At 35.0% G+C, this 21,132-nt stretch overlaps 1 protein-coding gene across 2 annotated transcripts in view; it reads left to right on the forward strand.

Moving 5' to 3' along the window:
- Nucleotides 1–21,132, forward strand: part of FSTL5 (follistatin like 5) — an 874,271-nt gene that overhangs the window by 784,223 nt on the left and 68,916 nt on the right. For both annotated transcript variants that reach the window (XM_070474907.1, XM_070474908.1), the window contains exons 13-14: nt 690–839; nt 19,325–19,432. In XM_070474907.1, coding sequence (XP_070331008.1) covers nt 690–839; nt 19,325–19,432 — 258 coding nt within the window. The remainder of the gene's footprint in view (nt 1–689; nt 840–19,324; nt 19,433–21,132) is intronic.

Consider the following 21,132-nt stretch of genomic DNA (forward strand, 5'->3'; position numbering starts at 1 on the left):
TCTAGGGTAACGGAGCAAAAAGAAAAAAAAAAAAAGTTCAGACACATGAAAGGATTTTGTAAAATTTGACCTTGATACCAGATCAAAGATAAATATTATGAAAAAAAGCCTTATCATTTTTTCCAACTTCTTAATTCTCCACAAATTAGGACTCTTCTTTTTCAGTGGGTTTGGTAGCTTTTGAAAGGACTATGAATGGACCATGGGTTTGGAGAGGCTCTAGATGTACTTGGTGTGGTTTCTGATGTCTGGGAAAGAAGTTTGAGACTGGGGGATGTGGGAGGAAAATTGGACTTATTATGTATTTAAGCAGTTACTGAGTTATGAACAGGTAAGAGACAGATGAAAGGACTAATGAATATAGTAATATTCATATATTACTATAAATGAGCAATTAAAATGAGAAAATATATTCTAAAGGATTATTCATACTAGTTTCTATACACATTTAATGAATTTAACTATGTACTATATACTGTTTTGTTTAACTCTATATATTTGATATAAATATAAATATAGAGCATATAAATATATATTACCATGTATTTATATATATACATATATATAAATATATATAACTTTCTATGGCAAAAGTAGTAACATGTCCAACATGAATGTTGCTCATCGTATGTCCATGTCCATGTTATAATTTAAGATATTCATTTAATTTTATATTTTCTAAATTTTAGGATGAAGTCTGTCCCAAAGCTGAAGGTGATGAAATCCAGAGGTGTGTGTGGGCCTCAGCTGTCAATGTCAAGGACAGGTTCCTCTATGTTGCGCAGCCAACTTTGGACAGAGTCCTTGTTGTTGACGTGCAGTCTCAAAAAGTTGTTCAGGTATGAATGACTCCTCTTTTTTAAAAGTGAAAGTAGTTTTAAAGAAAATTTAATTTAATGTAATAGTCATTACGAGGTAACCTGTCAGTTAATTGTCATTGATAACTTGTTTCATTACTTGGGTAACTAGAAACTTCATGAGTTTTCTGCAAACTTTCCTCTCACTCTACTACTTGAGCCTAAACAATTAAAGAAGTAATTGAAAGAACTTTTGTTTTCAACAATTAGATTCCAAGAATACTTTATAATCCCAACATGACCATTTATGCAGAAATCATCTTCAGAGTTGCTTTTTATATAGAGAGCAAAGAGAGTCCTGGTCCATGGTCAATTAAGGTATCCTAGTTACCATCACAGAAACAGTATTGTAGCTTTCTCATTTGAATTCATAACAAAGGCTGAGACAATAATAGATTTACTGGATAATAATAATTTAGTAGGTTTTACCACAATAGTAAAACAAATAATATGTGCATAAGTCTATAACAGAGAAAAAATCTCCAATCTTGCCATGTAATTTTTTCCATGTTGTCAGGATTATGGCTATGGAGATTATTCTGGTTTGTGTCATCAACAACTATTTTATCTCCTGCTCTTTCCAAGACTATCCAACTTGGACCATCTACTAGAATTCAGTCATACAACAAGCAAGGGGAAGGATAGGATTTGCCTCCTGGCAGCCTGGTTCCAGCCTCCAAGCCTTTGACTGTTAGGATCTATGGCTTCTCAGCTCAGAGGAAACAAACTTAAAATAGCCTCCTGAGATATGTATCAATATAATTTGTTAAATCAAAATAATAACTACACATTTTGTGTGTGTGCTCAGTTGTGTTTGACTCTTTGCAATCCCATGGACTGTAGCCAGCCAGGCTCCTCTGACCATGAGATTTCCCAGGCAAGAATATTTAAGTAGGCTGCCATTTCCTACTTCAGAGAATCCTTCCAACCCAGGGATCGAACCCACGTCTCTTGTGTCTCCTGCAGTGGCAGGCAGATTATTTACCACTGCAGCACTTTGGAAGTGTACATGCCCCATAACATTATATTAAGGATTATATCAATTAATGCATAAAAGCATTTAAGCATTTATCACAGGGCCTGGTGTATGCATGATATACTGATTTACTATCAAAATTCTGACAGACACTGAAATCTAATCATTTCTTACTTTTATATTTTTTTTCTTGCATCAATATTGGTTTGAAATAGATGTTAGTACCTCTAATATTGATTCCTGAGTAGAACAAAAGATATTCTAAGAAGTTCAAAATCACAGCTTCTCACTGTAATAGCTTTTAACAGCTTCATATGAATTCATCCAATCATCTATCCATTTTTGTATGCATTTGCTAATTGTCTTTTGTAAGATGTGCTTGGTATCACAGATAAACAAATAAAAAGTGTCTCTGTTTGAAAGCTCTGGTGTCTACAGAGTTATAAATTTGTGGTTCAGTTTCAAATATGACAATGAACAGTAGGGTCATGAAAGGATAAATAACTGTCTGCTCCAAAATTCTAGTGCCTCCAGGGTTACATACTTGTGTACACCCTATCTAATGGGTGTATATTTAATGGTCCAGTGTCTACTGAGAGAACATATTTTTCTGTTTATTTCACATCCTATGTGTCTGTCTTTGAGACTGCTTGATTTTTTACCAGGTTTATTTTACTTTGATTTCAGTGGCAACATAGGCTAGCGAATTACAGCCAGTAGTCAAGGATTATCAAGAGTCTTTAGCTGGCATGTTAAAATTAGATATTCTTTCAGGAATAATCAGGCTGGTCTTTAAATTCAGTGTTCAAACCAAAAATCTACACCAACTGAATATGTATTACCTACTAGATATTTGAAAATGAGAAAAGTTAGCATCATTTATTATTCATATAACTTCTATCTTCAGACAATGATGTAAATTTTAAAATTAATAGAAAATATCAATAATGAAAATTCAGGCAATGGTAAAAAAAATCACATAAATGATATCATTTTCAAAGTGACTATAATGACTATAAAATACCAGAAGAATGAAAAAGACATATGAGGATAAAATATTAAAATATAATATAATTATGATTGTGGATATTTTTCAGACAAGAATCTAAAACTTACACTTTTATAAGTTAGAAAATTCAGACTCAGTCTAAATGGATTCTCCTGTGATCTTGCTATTAAAACAATAATAATTATGCTTTATTACTCTTTCTAGTCATTACCTATCTAAAGGTAATCATTATGCAGATTTCTGTTACCACAAATCAGTATTGCCTGATTTTTATTGTTACAGAGATGGAAATATATACAATATTTGTGTCTGGATACATTGGCTGCACAAGATAATTGTAAGGTCATTTCATTTACCTTGAGCAAGTGTTATTCTTTCATTTTGCTGCAGAGAAATCAATTACAGTTGATTCTCATTGTTTGCCGATTCTGTATTTAAAACTCACCTGCGCTCTTGAATTTATTTAGAACCACAAAACCAGTACTTATGCTATTTTGACTCATTCAGGGACTTGCACCAAGTGGTGAGAAATGTGTGACCAGATGGACATAAATGTTTCCAGCTCCGGTTGGACAAGGAGACACTTGGTACATATATTTAATGGAATATTTCCCAGCCATAAAAAAGTAAAACATTAGGTCATTTGTGCAGACATAAATGGACTTAGAGACTGCCATACAGAGTGAAGTCAGTCAGAAAGAGGAAAAAATGTCATATATTAATACGTATGTGTGGGAAGTAGAAAAGTCATATAGATGATCTTATTTGCAAATCAGAAATAAAGGCACAGACATAAAGAAAAAAACATATGGACACCAAGGGGGAAGAGAGGGGTGAGATGAATTGGGAAATTGGGATTGATATATAGACACAATTGATACTATGTATAAAATAGGTAACGAATGAGAACCTACGTATAGTGCAGGTGACTCTACTCAGGGCTCTGTGGTGACATAATGGGAGGGGAATAGAGGAAAAGAGGGGATATATATATTTTATAGTTGATACACTTTGTTATACAGTAGAAACTAGCTCGACATTGTAAAGCAGCTATGTGGTCGTTTAGTCCCTAGTCGTGTCCTATTCTTGCAACCCCATGGATTGTAGCCTCCCAGGTTCTGTCCATGGGATTTTCCAGGCAAGAGCACTGGAGTGTTTCCTTCTCCAGGGGAAAAGCAAAGCAGCTATACTCTAATAAAAATTATATATATAATAAAAATTATATATATATATATATCAGATTTTATTTATACACTAAAAGTAGAAAGGATAAATTCTACAAGGAGATAACAAAAAGAAAGTGGAAAATCTGATAATATACCAAATAGAAAGAAAAGGATAAAGTTGATAATATACCATATATTACTATATTACCATATATCATTATATTACCATATATCATAATATACATATACCTTGTATTATTCTTTATTGTACAATTTATTTAAAAATACTCTAAACTCTCAGATTTAGAAAGGGCAATGAAACTTAAATAGAGAAAAATCAATACCTAAATATATTGACATGATACAATTAAACATAAAATTAAAGAAAGGAAGAAAAAGTGAAGTAGCTTAGCTGTGTCCGACTGTTCGCAACCCCATGGACTATAGCGTACCAGGATCCTCTGTCCATGAAATTTTCCAGGCAAGAGTACTGGAGTGGGTTTCCATTTCCTTCTCCAGTGTATATTCCCGACCTAGGGATTGAACCCAAGTCTCCCGCATTGCAGGCAGACGCCTTACCATCTGAGCCACCAGGGAAGCCATGATACAATTAAACATAAAATCAAAGAAAGCTCTAAACATGGTAGATGAATTACTATGAGAATAGTAGCAGTTTTCTCAATAGCTATAATGAACACTGATAGAAAGTAAAAAATATTATTAAAGGACTAAGTGAAAATAGAATATACACTGATATTATATGGTCAGTAGAAAAATTTTGTCAACAAAAAAAATTATATAAAGTTGAAACTATTCACTGTAGGAATAAGGAAAATAAACCAAGCTATTAAATATGATATATAGTGAGCAAGTAAATTGGTAAACATAGGATCTATTAAAGTATTAACTGTCAGTAATAATTGTATTCACTGAATTTAAGGTCAACATTTTTAAGAGTGAAAACACAGGACTAAAATAGCAAAAAAAAAAAAAAAAAAAGAGGTTTAAATAGTGCACAATAACATGGAAGTGGGGGAAGGGTTGATATTATTTATATTAAGATTTCTTGTATTATATAAGACTGGAAATAATTACTGATTATTATGCATATGTTAAATATGTTTTTAATATTTCAAGAAAGTATATCTTAAATATTGTATCTGTCTATGAAAAAATTAAAATAAAGGCACAACCTATTCATAAATACAATAAGAAAAGAAGAAATAAGGAAGAGAAAATATAAAACAAAAATTAAGACAAAATTTAAACAAAATTATACAAACAAAAGGGGGGGCACAATTCCAAAAAATAAAACAAAAGACATATAGAAATTACTGTATATAAAATAGATAATTAACAAGAACCTGGTATTAACAAGAACTTCTCTGGTATTAACAAGAACTTCTCTGGTAAGCACAGAGAAGTCTGCTTGATACTCTATAATGACCTATATGGAAATAGAAATTAAAAAAAGTGGAGATGTATATATATATATATACACACACACATATATATATATAACTGATTTATGGTGCTGTATGGCAGAAACTAACACAACATTGTAAATCAACTATACTCCAACGAAAATTAATTAAATACCAAAACAAAAAAATATAGAATAAAATCAAATGTTTATAATTATAATAACAGAGGATGGAATAAAGTAGCTAGCTTATAATAAAAACTAATAAACTGAATAATGAATATCTAATCATATGCATATTATAATAGATACACTTCCAAAATGGAAAAAAAAAAAGAGTCCTAGGTGATGCAGGCATAAATTAACAGCAAAACATGAAAGCTGATGTAACAACATTAACATCAGATTTCAAAAAGGGACTATAACACAAAAAGTGTCTAGTTAAAACAAGTTGCTTAATGAGTTAAAAAGTTGACTAAAAAATTAAAAATAGGGAAACATATGATTGCTTACAATTTTGTAAAGTGATTACTACCATATTATTAGAAAAATTGACATATGATCAAAGTAAGAAATATTTGATGAGTGAAGTAAGCCAGAAAGATAAACACCAATACAGAATATTAATGCAAATATATGGAATTTAAAAAGATGGTAACAATAACCCTATATGCAAAACAGAAAAAGAGACACAGATGTACAGAACAGACTTTTGGACTCTGTGGGAGAAGGCGAGGGTGGGATGTTCTGAGAGAATAGCATTGAAACAAGGATACTATCAAGGGTGAAACAGATCACCAGCCCAGGTTGGAGGCATGAGACAAGTGCTCAGGGCTGGTGCACTGGAAGACCCAGAGGGATGGGGTGGGGAGGGAGGTGGGAGGGGGGATCGGGATGGGGAACACATGTAAATCCATGGCTGATTCATGTCAATGCATGGCAAAAACCACTACAATATTGTAAAGTAATTAGCCTCCAACTAATAAAAATAAATGGAAAAATAAAACACACAAACAAAAGTAGTAGTATATGCAAATTGAACATAATGACTCTTCTTGAACTAATGGATATATTATTAACTTTTGCATACAATAGTGATTAAATATGCCTTATTACTAAATATTTCACTTTCTACGCATTTTCACTATCTTTTCATATCGCCATTCAGGCTGCTATAATTTAAATAAATAAAAAACAAGCAAAAATACAGCAAACTGCATTGGTTATAAACAACAGAAATTTATTTCTCAAGTTTCTGAGTGTGGAAAGTCCAAGATCAAGGTGCAAGAATGATAGCAATCTGGTGAGGACCCTGTTCCTGATTCAAAGCTGGTTCAAAGCCCTGGAATGCTGCAGCCCATGGGTTGTAGACAGTTGAACACGACTTAGTGGCTTAGTGGCTAAACAACAGGCAACATTCTTTTACAAACGGTGCAGAGCCAGCATGACTAACCACAGTGAAAGGAACAGACTTAATATGGAGTCTGATCTGTTCCTCACTATTACAAATTCCTTCCTGGAAAGAGGAAGTGTGAAACAGTGGCTACAATGATTTGGGATATTCTGCAAAGATCTAGTCTATAAAAAGGTAGAGGCTACCTTAATTTAGGAAATGAATATTTCCATACTGAGTACATGCAATCTATCCTTATTTCTAATAAGACACTACTTTTGAGGCATATTGTTGACTAAAACATCAACCTAAAATTTTAGATATATATCCCATAAAATTATCTTTTAAATAAATTCAAATTTTCTATCTCTGAGATTGTTCAAATTCTCCTGTTTTCAACCATTTACAATTTCAGTCTGTGAACCTCTTTAGAAGGTGAATTCCGTAAGTCTTCTGACTGCTTGGTGAAATAACACATCCTTATATTTGCTTAACATGACCTTAGAGTATGTGAATTTTAGTCCTCAAAAGAACATGTTTAAAGATGAATTAGGAATATCCTAATGCCTCTACTTTTATACTGGAAAATGTATCATCTCTTAGAATTCTGAACTCTCTCAAGGTTTTTCCCAATTTAATAAACAATAAGTAAATAATAGATTTAATAGACATAGACCTTGATATGTCTGTTTTATAGATTAATAATCCAAGCAATTCAAGTTTTAAAACCAGTAAAAGAAAAAGTATTTCTAGTTACTTCAAAAACTGAAAGTGAATAGCTTCATTTGTGATTTAAATCTTTATTTATATCCAAGGGCAGAGTGCGCTCAAAGTCAACTACAAATTGTGAAGTTAATCTTGTAAAAAGGAAAGCACCTTTGTCAATTTGACCCCTTTTGTCTCCTAATGAAGCTATCCTTCCTGATTCTAGTGTTGTACTTCTGTTGATTTCTTTTGTTCTAACCTGAGTATATTATACAGTGGCAACTAAGAATAATAATTATAATCAAATTTTAGTTAATCACCTCCCAAACATGATAGAAATTACTATAGAATTTTTTATAGAGTGGACAGAGTGATGTGAGCATGAAGTCAAAGTCAAATTGTCTTACTTTTGAAAAGGAAAGTAAGAAAATAAAAGAGAAAAAATAACACTACACTTATTTAAATTTAATATTTCAAGCTTTGTTTTTCAGTTCTAGTGTTTTATATGGACTTTCTCTAAGAAATCATAATTTCTGAATTTTTATTTTTTTCTTTTGCATGTGTTTAAGTTTGTAAGTTGGTATTAAATATGTAGTCTTAGGATGAAATGTTTACAAAACTTGAACCACATTGGTACATTTTATTGTTAAAATGACAAATATTTTCTTGACAACATATGTTTTTAGAAACTTCATGATAAATTCGTACCCTGCAGGTGTATTAATTTTCAGTGTTTACAGTAATATCATTTCTACCTGCAGCTTAAAAATGAAACCTCACAGATTCTTAAAGGAATCTATAACCTTAGTATTGCTTTAAACATCAAATGTTTATTGCTTGTCTTATTAATAATTTTTGTACGAATGGCATGCAGGTGTTTTCTTGCATAAAAGATTAACTGACCTCAATTTGTGTTCTGTGGAACAAAATCAGGTTCTGCTTGGATGCAGAAGTGGCTTATTGTAACACCTCGGGTATTCTTAAGTGTCATCAGCAGTCTTCTCTAACTGTTAGCACATTATCCTGAGAATCTACATCATTAGTTTAAATTAGGTTCACTTAATTAGCCAGCTGGTACTCTCCTTGTCAGACTGATAAACAAGCTGTGCTTCACTGTTCTTCATGTCAAGGCTAAACTCCAAGTTCTGTGTATCTTTGTTGCTATTCTCAGAACTTCACTCTGACTAAACATGCCATCTTTATAGAAGTTAATACAACTGGAGCATAACCAATAGAGCATCAATTTTAAATTGTCTGTAATTGGTGCACCCCTTCAAGAAGTTCTGATGAATGTGTATCTCACTAGGTATGTTGGAATTATGAGGGAGTTAAAGTTTATAGATCTACAAAGGAGAAAACCTTCATACTTTAAGTAAATTGCACCCTATTTGATGTTTTAAACAATGTTTTAAAATATTAAAGAAAAATATTGCAAATATGTTTATAAAACTAAAAGTAAAGCTGTTTGTTATTGTGTTATGTAGTGTATTCTACACATTTTTTTACAAAGGAATAGGATAAGAAGTTACTTCATCATGATAACAGTCTGAAAAGGTGCTTACATGGGAAATTATGAAGTATGGATTTTAGGATCTGTATATGTAGATAGCTACTATTAATTAATTGCAATAATGAAATATTGTGATTTGAAAGATGTTTCTGAATATGTCTAATAAATCAATAAATCTTTGGAAGAAGGATTTTGGTGGCTTAATTATCTGAATGTCACCAAGACAAGCAAAGGCTTCTGTATACACAAAAGAATGGTATTTATGGGATGAGAGAGAAATTTCCAACATATAGTGTTAGAAAATTTTATTTAAACAAAGTCCCACAGAACCATTCAGCAGATCAAAAGTGATCCCCTTTGTTCTATAAAGGTGGTGGGTGTTGAGTCACCTGCTGCAAATCAATTTCATTTCTAAGCTTCTAAAGACAAAGTTCGAAAACAACTACTCTAGCAAAATAATATTGGTAGGCAAATGCAAACTGTAATAAGTAATACCTGAGCATTCTATGTGCATAAGTTAATCTTGAAGTGAAAGATAAGCATATGTGCAATCCTTTTTCCCAATCTTATATTTCTGAACATTATATTCTGACTTTTATTTTTTCTGAGATATGCTTGGTGGCTGCAGAAACAAAAATATATATACATCAATGGTCTCCAAATGGTGTGTATATGACAAAAAAGCACTGAGAGATGAATAGCAGTGAGAAGGGAATCCCAGGACATCTTTTATATTTTTTAATCTAGAAAAAGAATCATATTAGTTTTTACAAATATTTAATAAATAGAACAATATTGGAGACCTGCATTCGTTTGTATTTTGGATGGTGAGTATGAGGGTACTTGGCAGGAAGGTGGGAGTTTTACAGTTCAAAGAGTGGACATTGGTTGTTGTTTTAGTCTCTAGGTCATAACTGACCCTATTTGCAACTCCTTGAAGTTGCAAGGATCTTTGGAGCCTGCCAGGCTCCTCTCTCCATGGGAATTCCCCAGTAAGAATACTGGACTGGGTTGCCATTTCCTTCTCTAGGGGATCGTCCCAACCCAGATAGAACTCATGTCTCTTGCATTGGCAGTCAGCTTCTTTACCACTAAGCCACCTGGATGATGGGCATGAGAGCATTTGAGAGGAAAGTGGGAATTTTATAGTTTGGAGGGATGGACATTGGTACAATGAGTCTTTGGTTTATTTTTATCTATACAAATGAGATAGTAACAGTGCATATATCAACAGACAGACTGTCATGAAGTTTAAAAAAAATTGCATTTGTAATATATTTAGAGAAAAGCTTCGTTCATAACAAGTCTTGTTGAGTGTATGTGTTTTAAAACAATAAAATGATTAAATTATAATGCTATTGGGCATGATGTTCAATTTTGCAAATTACTTTTCCCAGTGAAGCAGATGCTGTTGTTGTGCAGTCGCTCAGTCATGTTCAACTCTTTGTGACCCTATGGACTGCAGCACACCAGGCTTCCCCGTTCTTCACCATCTCCTGGAGCTTGCTCAAACTCATGTCCATTGTGTTGATGATGCCATTCTCTCGTCTCATCTTCTGTTGTCCCCTTCTCCTCCTGCCATCAATCTTTCTCAGCATCAGGGTCTTTTCTAATGAGTTGGCTCTTTGCATTAGGTGGCCAAAGTATTAGAGCTTCATCTTCAGCAATAGTCCTTCCAATGAATATTCAGGACTGATTTCCTTTAGAATTGATTGGTTGGATCTACTTGCAGACTAAGGGACTCTCAAGAGTCTTCTCCAACACCACAGTTCAAAAGAATCAGTTCTTCAGTGCTCAACCTACTTTATGGTCCAATTCTCACATCCATACATGATTACTAGAAAAAACATAGCTTTGACTACATGGACATTGGTTGGCAAGTTAATGTCTCTGCTTTTAATATGCAGCCTATGTTTGTCATAGCTTTTCTTCCAAGAACCAAGCATTTTTTATTTTCATGGCTGCAGTCACCATCTGCAGTGAGTCTGAAGCCCAAGAAGATAGTCTGTCACTGTTTCCATTGTTTCCCCATCTATTTGCCGTGAAGTGATGGAACCAGATGCCATGATCTTCATTTTTTGAATGTTGAGTTTTAAGCCAGCTTTTTTACTCTCCTCTTTCATCTTCATCAAGAGTCTCTTTTGTTACTCTTTGCTTTCTGCCATAAGGGTGGTATCATCTGAATGTCTGAGATTATTGATATTTCTTCCAGCTATCTTGATTCCAGCTTGTGCTTCATCCAGTTGGCATTTTGCATGATATATTCTGCATATAATCTAAATAAGCAGGGTGACAATATGCAGTGTTGACGTACTTCTTTATCAATTTTGAACCAGTTCGTTGTTCCATGTCTGCTTCTAACTGTTGCTTCTTGACCCGCATATAGGTTTCTCATGGGGCAGGTAAGGTGGTGTAAGAAGACCGACAAGACCTTCTAGAACTGACACAGGGGGAAAAAAAAGCCCTTTTCATCATAGGGGACTGGAATTCAAAAGTAGGAAGTCAAGAGATACCTGGAATAACAGGCTAGTTTGGCCGTGGAGTACAAAATGAAATAGGGCAGAGGCCAAAAGAGTTTTGCCAAGAGAATGCACTGGTCATAGCAAACACTCCCTTCCAACAACACGGGAGCTGACTCTACACATGGACATCACCAGATGGTCAATACCAAAATCAGATTGATTATATTCTTTGCAGCCAAAGATGGAGATGCTCTATGCAGTCAATAAAAGCAAGACTGGGAGCTGACTGTGGCTCAGATCATGAACTCCTTATTGCCAAATTCAGACTTAAATTGAAGAATATAGGGAAAACCACTAGATCATTCAGGTGTGACCTAAATCAAATCCCTTACTATTATACAGTGGAACTGACAAGTAGATTCAAGGGATTAGATCTGATAGAGAAAAACTATGGGGGTAGGTTCCTAACATTGTACAAGAGGAGGCGCTTAAAACTAACCCCAAGAAAAAGAAATGCAAAATCGTTGTCTGAGGAGGCCTTACAAATATCTGAGAAAAGAAGAGAAGTGAAAGGCAAATGAGAAAAGGAAAGATATACCCATCTGAATGCAGATTTCCAAAGAACAGCAAGGAGAGATATGAAAAACTTCCTAAGTGATCAATAGAATGGGAAAGGCTAGCGATCTCTTGAGGAAAATTAGAGACACCAAGGAAATATTTCATGCAGGGATGGGGGCAATACAGGACAGAAACAGTATGGACCTAACAAAAGCAGAAGATATTAAGAAGAGGTAGCAAGAATACACAGAAGAACTATACAAAATAGATCTTAATGATCCAGATAACCATGAAGTTTTGATCACTCACCTAGAGCCAGACATTCTGGATCATGAAGTCAAGTGGGGCTTAGGAAGCATCACTATGAACAAAGCTAGTGGAAGTGATACAATTCCAGGTGAACTATTTTTAAATCCTAAAAGATGATGCTGTGAAAGTGCTGCCCTCGACATGCCAGCAAATATGGAAAGCTCAGCAGTGGGCACAGAACGGGAAAAGGTCAGCTTTCATTCCAATCCCAGAGAAAGGCAATACCAAAGAATTTTTAACTACTGCTCAATTGCACTCATTACACATGCTAGCAAAGTAATGCTCAAAATTCTCCAAGCTAGGTTCAAAGGTATGTGAACTGAGAAATTCCAGACATTCAAGCTAGATAAAAAAGGCAGAGGAGTCAGAGGTCAAATTTCCAACACCCATTGGATGATAGAAAAAGCAAAAGAATTCCAGAAAAACATCTGCTTCATTGACTATACTAAAGCCTCTGTGTGGATCACAACAGATTGTGGAAAATTCTTCAAGAGATAGCAATACCAGACCACCTTACCTGCCTCTTGAAAAGTAGAATAGAGGTACATTAATTATATATTGAGTACTACTATTTATAAGGCATTATTCTAAGTGCATGAGGTGATATCACATAGCTAAACAAACCCAAAAGGCCTGATTTCCTGGAGCCTAGACCCCAGTGGATGGAAACAGACCAAAGAAGTATTATATGTAAGTTCTACAGTATGGGAAGTGGTCAGTGTTATCAGAAAAGGTAAAGCAGCAGAACAAGGCAGGTGGGATTGGGAGAGTTAAGGACAGAGGGGAGGATGGTCATGGGTGGCCTCATCCACAAGGTGAGTTCTCAACCAAGGTGTACAGGAAACTGACCCTTGTTTATCTGGGAAAGACTGGTTCTGGGGGAAAACCTCCAAATGGGAGTAGTATGACTGATTGACATGTTGGATGAACAGCAAGCAGGCCGGGGCCGAGACATGGGCAGGAATAAGGGGTAGTGTGGGAAGTGAGTGGTCTGAGAAAGAAGACCGGGAGTGACAAGGCATTATAAGGACTTCTGGCTTTTACTCTGAGGGGAATGTGATGACATTGCAGTGTTTTGGCCAAATTGGTGCCATGATCCATCTAATACTCATGAAAAATGAACAAACAAAAAGCAGCAGCAAAAAACCCAGTTCACTCTGATAAATCTATCCAGACTGTCACAAGTAGAAAATTAAAATCTGAAGTGGAAATTCTGAGCTGAGGATGGAGACGCTAGAGGCTCCCTGTACAGTCAGAGCAGGGCAGGAGCTGCAAAGTTTCAGCCTTTGGAAGGCAGATCCAGCCAGGTCCTGGTGATAGGAAGTCGAGGAGAATGAGGACAGTCAAGTATAATACAATCTGTACAATTTTCTTTAAAACTGTGAAGAAAGGAACTGCTTTATAACACGGAGGCTTAATTGTGGCAAGAATTTTTAAGTGTCAAATATAGAGCTGTTCTTTTACAAAAACTGATGGTCTAAACTGACTGATGGTTTAAGTAATTTCCAAAGAAGACTAGCAAATAATTTATAAAATCCAACACCTGTAATTTATCCTGTCAAAGGTTGGCCATATAAGTAGGAAAATATCAGTTTTTGGCTGAAAATTGGGTTAAGATGAGATTATCCTCAATACAATTGTTTGGAAATATTTTTGTCATGGTTGTATGATTTCATTGCTGAAAACCATGTCAATGTCGCTTCTGTAAAATGGGTTATATCACCACACTTGAAAATTGTAAATAGATTTTTCCTAGGAGTTAAACACCTTCCAAATAAAGTACGTCAAAAGTACTTTTCTTCATTTTTATATGAATGTCTTTTTCAGTTCTGGTGAGCTTTTATAAACAAAATGCAAAATAAACTGAATTCAATACCAAACCTGTGAAATGCTGGAAAAGAAAGTTGTTCACACATTTTGGAGGGCATTGAATAAACATCTTTCAAATTCTGAAGTTGCTTTGAAAATTTATATTTTCTTCCTTCAAAAACATATATCTTAAATTATTTGGAGGAGATTAATCATGAACAACTTCTGACACCTCCTGGAACATATTCTCATAAGTTAACTTTTAAAAATAGTCTGTGCTGGCCATTTATAAAAGAAAATGTTCATAGTTTAAGGCTCAGTGAAATCATCACCTCCTCTCCTCCCTCATCCTGTTCTTACATCTTCCTTTGGTCTTCCATGGCAACTGCCCTGTATTTTTGTTAACCAGACATGCATCTAGTTATTTTAAGTTATTTCACCCTGTCACCTATAAACACTTCCAGGACTAAGACTGTGATTATTAAAGACTATGGTTATTAATTATTAAATTATTAAAGAATTATTAAAGTCATTTGCTAAATAAAGGCACTACATCTCTAAAGCACTATGACACTGCCATATACTTTAGTACAGTTAATTTTTTCTAATAGTAGTAGCAGTGGTATTTTTATAGTGTTTAGCACTCACCAGACTTACCTGGGCACTTTATATTTACCACCTTACCTAATATTTACAGGAACCCTTTGAAGTAGGTGTTATTATTGTCTCCATTTTATTATAGACGACACTGAGTCACAGTAAGTTTAGTGACTTCCCAAAGTGTTATTTTCATTATTGTTATTTCAGTTTAAATGAAGACACTAAAATTTGAAGTCAGTTTCAGAATACATGTTCATAACCATGGTGTGTGGGGCTTCCCAGGTGGGACTAATGGCAAAGTATCTGCCTATCAATGCAAGAGACATAAAAGACGTGGATCCGATCCCTGGGTTGGGAAGATCCTCTGGAGGAGGGCATGGCAACTCACTCTAGTATTCTTGCCTGGAGAGTCCCAGACAGAGGAGCCTGGTGGGCTAGAGTCCCTAGGGTCTCAAAGAGTAGGATACGGCTGAAGAGACTCGGCATGCAGGCAAACATGGTATATACTGCCTTTTGATGCTTTTCCCCTGGGATTATACTACTTATATAAATGCTACTGCATATATTTGGGCCCCGTGGGTTTTTCCTCATCTTCCAAAAAAAGAAAAAACAAAAAAGAATATTTCCTGTCCATGAAGCATAAATAGGAAGGCAACCTATTCAATCCAGACATTGCCAGGAATGAAACTTGCCAACAAGAGGGGCTGCTCTTTCATAGGTAGGGAGGTCCCCACTTTGGGAAAGAACACAGACCCTAATACTAGTCTGCTGATCACTTGCTGGATGGCTATGTGCAAAACAAATGTTTCAGTTTTCTTATCCATTTCATGGGGATATTAACAGAACTATGTTAACTATGGACTGTATGTTAACTATGGATATTAACTATGGACTGTGCTATTATACACTTTGTTATTGTTTAGTCTCCAAGTCATGTCCAACTCTTTGAGTCCCTATGAAATGTAGCCCGCCATGCTCCTCTGTCCAGGGGATCTTCCTGAATCAGGGATTGAACCCACATCTCCTGCATTGGCAGACATACCAGGGGAAGCCCAGTATATCCTTTAAAAGATAATATTTATGAATGGCCAGGTGAAAAGAAAGAAACTTATATGAGCTGGCAAACTAAAAATTTTTATTCAGATTGTTTCCTGCTACATAAAAGCTACCTAATGATCTTTTCTATTTTTATAACTGCATCTTAACAATTGAGTAACAATGAGGTCTTTGTTATTGTGGTATTGTTGCCTGTTGAACTATTTCAGGCTTCCATCACAGCTCAGTTGGTAAAAGCCTAAATATTATTCCAATTTAAGTTACTTGAAAAGTAGGCTGATTATTAATCATACATTCAGTTCAGTTCAATCGCCCAGTCCTGTCCAACTCCTTGCGACCCCATGAATCACAGCGTGCAGGGTGACAATATACAGCCTTGATGTACTCTTTTTCCTATTTGGAACCAGTCTGTTGTTCCATGTCCAGTTCTATCTGTTGCTTCCTCACCTGCATTTAGGTTTCTCAAGAGGCAGGTCAGATAGTCTGGTATTCCCATCTCTTTCAGAATTTTCCACAGTTTATTGTGATCCACACAGTCAAAGGCTTTGGCATAGTCAATAAAGGAGAAATAGGTGTTTTTTTTTAAATCTCTTTTGTTTTTTTGATGATCCAGCAGATGTTGGCAATTTGATTTCTGGTTCCTCTGCCTTTTCTAAAACCAGCTTGAACATCTGAAGTTCACGGTTCACATATTGCTGAAGCCTGGCTTGGAGAATTTTGAGCATTACTTTACTAGTGTGTGAGACGAGTGCAATTGTGCAGTAGTTTGAGCGTTCTTTGGCGTTGCCTTTCTTTGGGATTGGAATGAAAACTGACCTTTTCCAGTCCTGTGGCCACTGCTGAGTTTCCAAATTTGCTGACATATTGAGTGTACCACTTCCACAGCATCATCTTTTAGGATTTGAAATAGCTCAACTGGAATTCCATCACATCCACTAGCTTTGTTTGTAGTGATGCTTTCTAAGGCCAACTTGGCTTCACATTCCAGAATGTCTGACTCGAGGTGAGTGATCACACCATCGTGATAATCTGGATCGTGAAGATGTTTTTAGTACAGTTCTTCTGTGTATTCTTGCCACCTCTTCTTAATATCTTCTGCTTCTGTTAGGTCCATAGCATTTCTATCCTTTATCGAACCCATTTTTGCATGAAATGTTCCCTTGGTATCTCTAATTTTTTTGAAGAGATCTCTAGTCTTTCCCATTCTGTTCTTTTCCTCTATTTCTTTGCATTGATCTCTGAGGATGGCTTTCTTATCTCTCCTTGCTATTCTTTGGAACTCTGCATTCAAATGGGAATATGTTTCCTTTTCTCCTTTGCTTTTTGCTTCTCTTCTTTTCACAGCTATTTGTAAGGCCTCCTCAGACAGCCATTTTGCTTTTTTGCATTTCTTTTCCATGGGGATGGTCTTGATCCCTGTCTCCTGTACAATGTTACAGACCTCCGTCCATAGTTCATCATAATCATACATAGATCAAGTTTAACATAAAAGGGAAAATATGAAAAATCAAAGGCATCTTGCTTTGTGCTTAGTTGCTCAGTCATGTCCAACTCTTTGTGACCTCATGGACTGTAACCCTCCTCTGTCTATGTAATTTCCCCGGCAAGAATACTGGAGTAGGTTGCCATTTCCTCCCTAAAGGATCTTCCCAACCCAGGGATCAATACTCTCCTGTCTGTGTCTCCTGCATTGCAGGTGGATTCTTTACCTGCGGAGCTACACTAGCATAAAATGGAGTGTGAAGTCTTTAGAAGTTGAGGATTAATATCCTCAAATGATAACATTCCAAGCAGGAAGAAAGTATGATGCGTGGAAGTCTCCTGCTATTATCTCTTTCCATGGAAATGCTTTATTTTCAAAAATCATTCATCATCTTAACTAGGATATGCCAAGTGACTCCCCTAATCTCTACGAAGGCTGGGAAATTTCACACTTGTCAAAGGGAAATAAGCTTAGTCATTGACTTGAATCTCTGCTGCTCTCCAAGTGGACTACAATCCCCAACAACATCGCTGCCCACCTGAAACCAAAGTATTTTAATGGCTCTGTTAGCTAGAAAAAAAGGGCTGAAGACACCAACCCAGAAATGTTTAAACAGGTCTTTTCAGAAATCTAATAATTACTTCAAATGTTATATATTGAGAATTTTAAATAGCTAAAATACAGGCCAACATTTTAGAAAAGAAATACTTCAGTAAAACCAAGGTGCTGTTGTGATAATTAAAATATGAATCTCTATATACTCAACAATTATTGTTTACTTTTAGCCCTTTGAGAAGAGGATTACATTATGAACTAACTTGGGAAATTCTCTAAGGTCATTCAATAGAGTTCTGGAGGGAAAAAAAATGCTTTCAATATTGGATAAAGGTTGTTTTATTGAATACAATTTGTTTTATGTATTATATTAGAAAATATGTAACTATTATAGGAAATTACTGTAATGGGGTGTTAGCTTATAATATCAATAGCTTGGAATTAAGGTGAGTGAAATAACTTCCAGGCAGCAATTTATGTTTTGGAAGTTTTGTTTTCCGTAAATGCTAGGTATAAATATTAGCAGAAAAATGCATTTATCGTATCAAGTATAGTACAAGAAGCCACTTCTCTTTTTTCTGTACTTTTAGATTTTTCATTAAAGAAACTAAATTAGGTAATTTGTCATTATAGTTGCAACTATATATTAGATTGTTAGTTTTTTAGCATTATTAATGGTCAAATCCCATAACTAGCATTAGGATAGAAAAATCTAATAGTATAAATATAGTTCTTACCTGTACTCAACAACTGATTAAAATGCACATATTAATCATTTAAACCTTGAGTTCCTAAATAGCTTCTCTGTTAAACACAATTTGCATAGGTAATGAATCAATATAAGACTATATAAAATCATGTAAAACCATATTTGAGTAAGGTATCATATTTACAAATTAATCAAAATAGGATTTAGAAAATTAATTGGCAGCATACATTCTTAAACTTTTAATTTTATATTGGAGTATAGCCAATTAAGTACTGTAATAGCTTCAGATGGACAGCAAAGGGACTCAGTCTCATATATATACATCTATCCCTCCCATCAAAACTGCCACATAACTTTGAGCAGTTTCCTGGACTGTATTGTAGGACTTTGTTTTTCATCCATTTAAAATACAGCTGTGTGTAAATTTGATCCTAAACTCCCTAACTCTCCCTACAGCCCATGCAACCATAAATTCATTCTCTAAGTCTGTGAGTCTGTTTCTGTTTTGTAAATAAATTCATTTGTACCATTTCTTTTTAGAGTCTGCATGTAAGGGATGTCATGTGATATTTCTCCTTCTCTGTCTGACTTAACTTCACTCAGTATGACAATCTCTAGGTGCATCTATGAGCAACATACATTTATTAATCCTACATCTAAGCTCTTGAATTTTTACATAATTTCTGGCCAAGTTTTAAACTCATATTATGGTCTGAAAACTTTTTCAACCCCTATCTGTTACAGGCAGTAAGCACAGACCCTGTCCCAGTTAAATTGCACTATGACAAATCTCATGACCAGGTCTGGGTGCTCAGCTGGGGTACAATGGAAAAGACTTCTCCAACACTGCAGGTAAGTCCCTTTCAGTTTGTCTGAGAAAGTGATGATCTTTAAAACTTTCAGTATTTAATTGGGCATTTAACCATTTATCAATGATGTTCTTTCATCTAGATCTTCACAGAAAAGGGGAAAAAATGTTGATACACAAATACATTTTTGGTTAGGAAATATTTTAATTTATATGTTCCAAACATTAGATTTATATGCCAAAGGAATAATCTATAATGACAAAGCTGAAGCCACTGTGGGGTGGTGGTGGGGGGGGGGGGGTGGTGGTGATTATGATGAATTGTTTGGCAGTTTCCAACTTCCCTTGAATTTTCTTGTTTTCATCTCTTTAGAAAGGGATCTGGGGAGTGTAGCTTGTGAAGTAGAGCCTGGCAGAGTTAGACTCTGTCTAGCAGGTCTTCAGTTTTCTCCAAACACACAGGATTTTACTATCTGAGTGGTGGTTCATTTCTAACTGGGGAATACTTACTGTCATCTTTGTGGAATTTGCTTATGATTTGAAATTGATATATATATATACACACACATATATATATATATATATATATATATGTATGTATACATACATATATATACACATTTTGGCAATGACTTTGTAGAGGTGTTAAGAATCATCCCACACACTATCTAGCCATCTAAAAATGGGTTATTTTCCCCTGAATGTCTAGTAAAAATATGCTAATAAGATTTAGTAAATTTTTAAAATATTTGCTGGGTAGAATTGAAAGGTTAGTCTCACATCTAAAAATATAAAACACAGTATTTGAGAATTACTCTTAAAATATGGCATACAATAAAATTTATTTACATGAAGAGTGTGTGTGTGTATTTATGTATGTATAAGACAGATAGATGATATATAAATAGGTAATAGATAAGTTGGTGATAGGTAGATAAACAGATATATAGATACACTGACAGGAAAGATAGGGTCTCTGAATCAGAGAACAAACTGTCTCTTACCCATGGAACCTGTTAGCATTTATTCTGCAGCCCCTACCCCCATGGGGTGATGTGGTGAGAGTTTAGAGTTACCCTGAATAACCAGCACAGTCCTACTGACTCAAATCATGAGTCTCTAAGTTATTTTAGGTGGCTAGCACCTCAGTCCACCATCTCGTGTGAGAAATAGAGATGGTTACTCTGAAATATATACAAATCTTCTCCTGGAGTGGAGGAGTATGTCAGTATCCTGGCAATGTAGTAATCGGCTCAGAGGAATTAAGTCCCTAAATCTTTCAGGAGCAATACTCCATCTCCAGCTTCCAAAGGCATTTTTGCTATGCCATCATCTTTAACCAAACTTTTTTGCTCAGAAAGACCTGACTCAGCAGAAATGTCAAAATATGTATGTATAATTGTCTCCCAATAAGATTATCAGGAAATGTCTTTCAAAATAATGAAATTTAAGATTTATTTGAAAAAGAGAACTGATTTTCCTTTGGAAAAATTGAATCGAAACCTGAAAACCATGGTCAAGCTCTCAGTTTTGCTAACACCCCTGTGCCATGATGGTGAAAGACTCACATCTAGAGACTGCTAGAGTATGAGGCTAGGAAGTACTGCTTTGCTCAAATGTTTTATATCTTATAATGTTACCCTCTTAAACTTAAACATGCACAACATTTTATGAAGGATCTGAAAGCCCTTCTCTGTGTTTTCATGTTGAAAATATAATTAAATCTGTATGTCTTTGTCTGGTC

Source organism: Odocoileus virginianus, chromosome 12 (genome assembly GCF_023699985.2).
Source record: "Odocoileus virginianus isolate 20LAN1187 ecotype Illinois chromosome 12, Ovbor_1.2, whole genome shotgun sequence".
Lineage (NCBI taxonomy): Eukaryota > Metazoa > Chordata > Mammalia > Artiodactyla > Cervidae > Odocoileus > Odocoileus virginianus.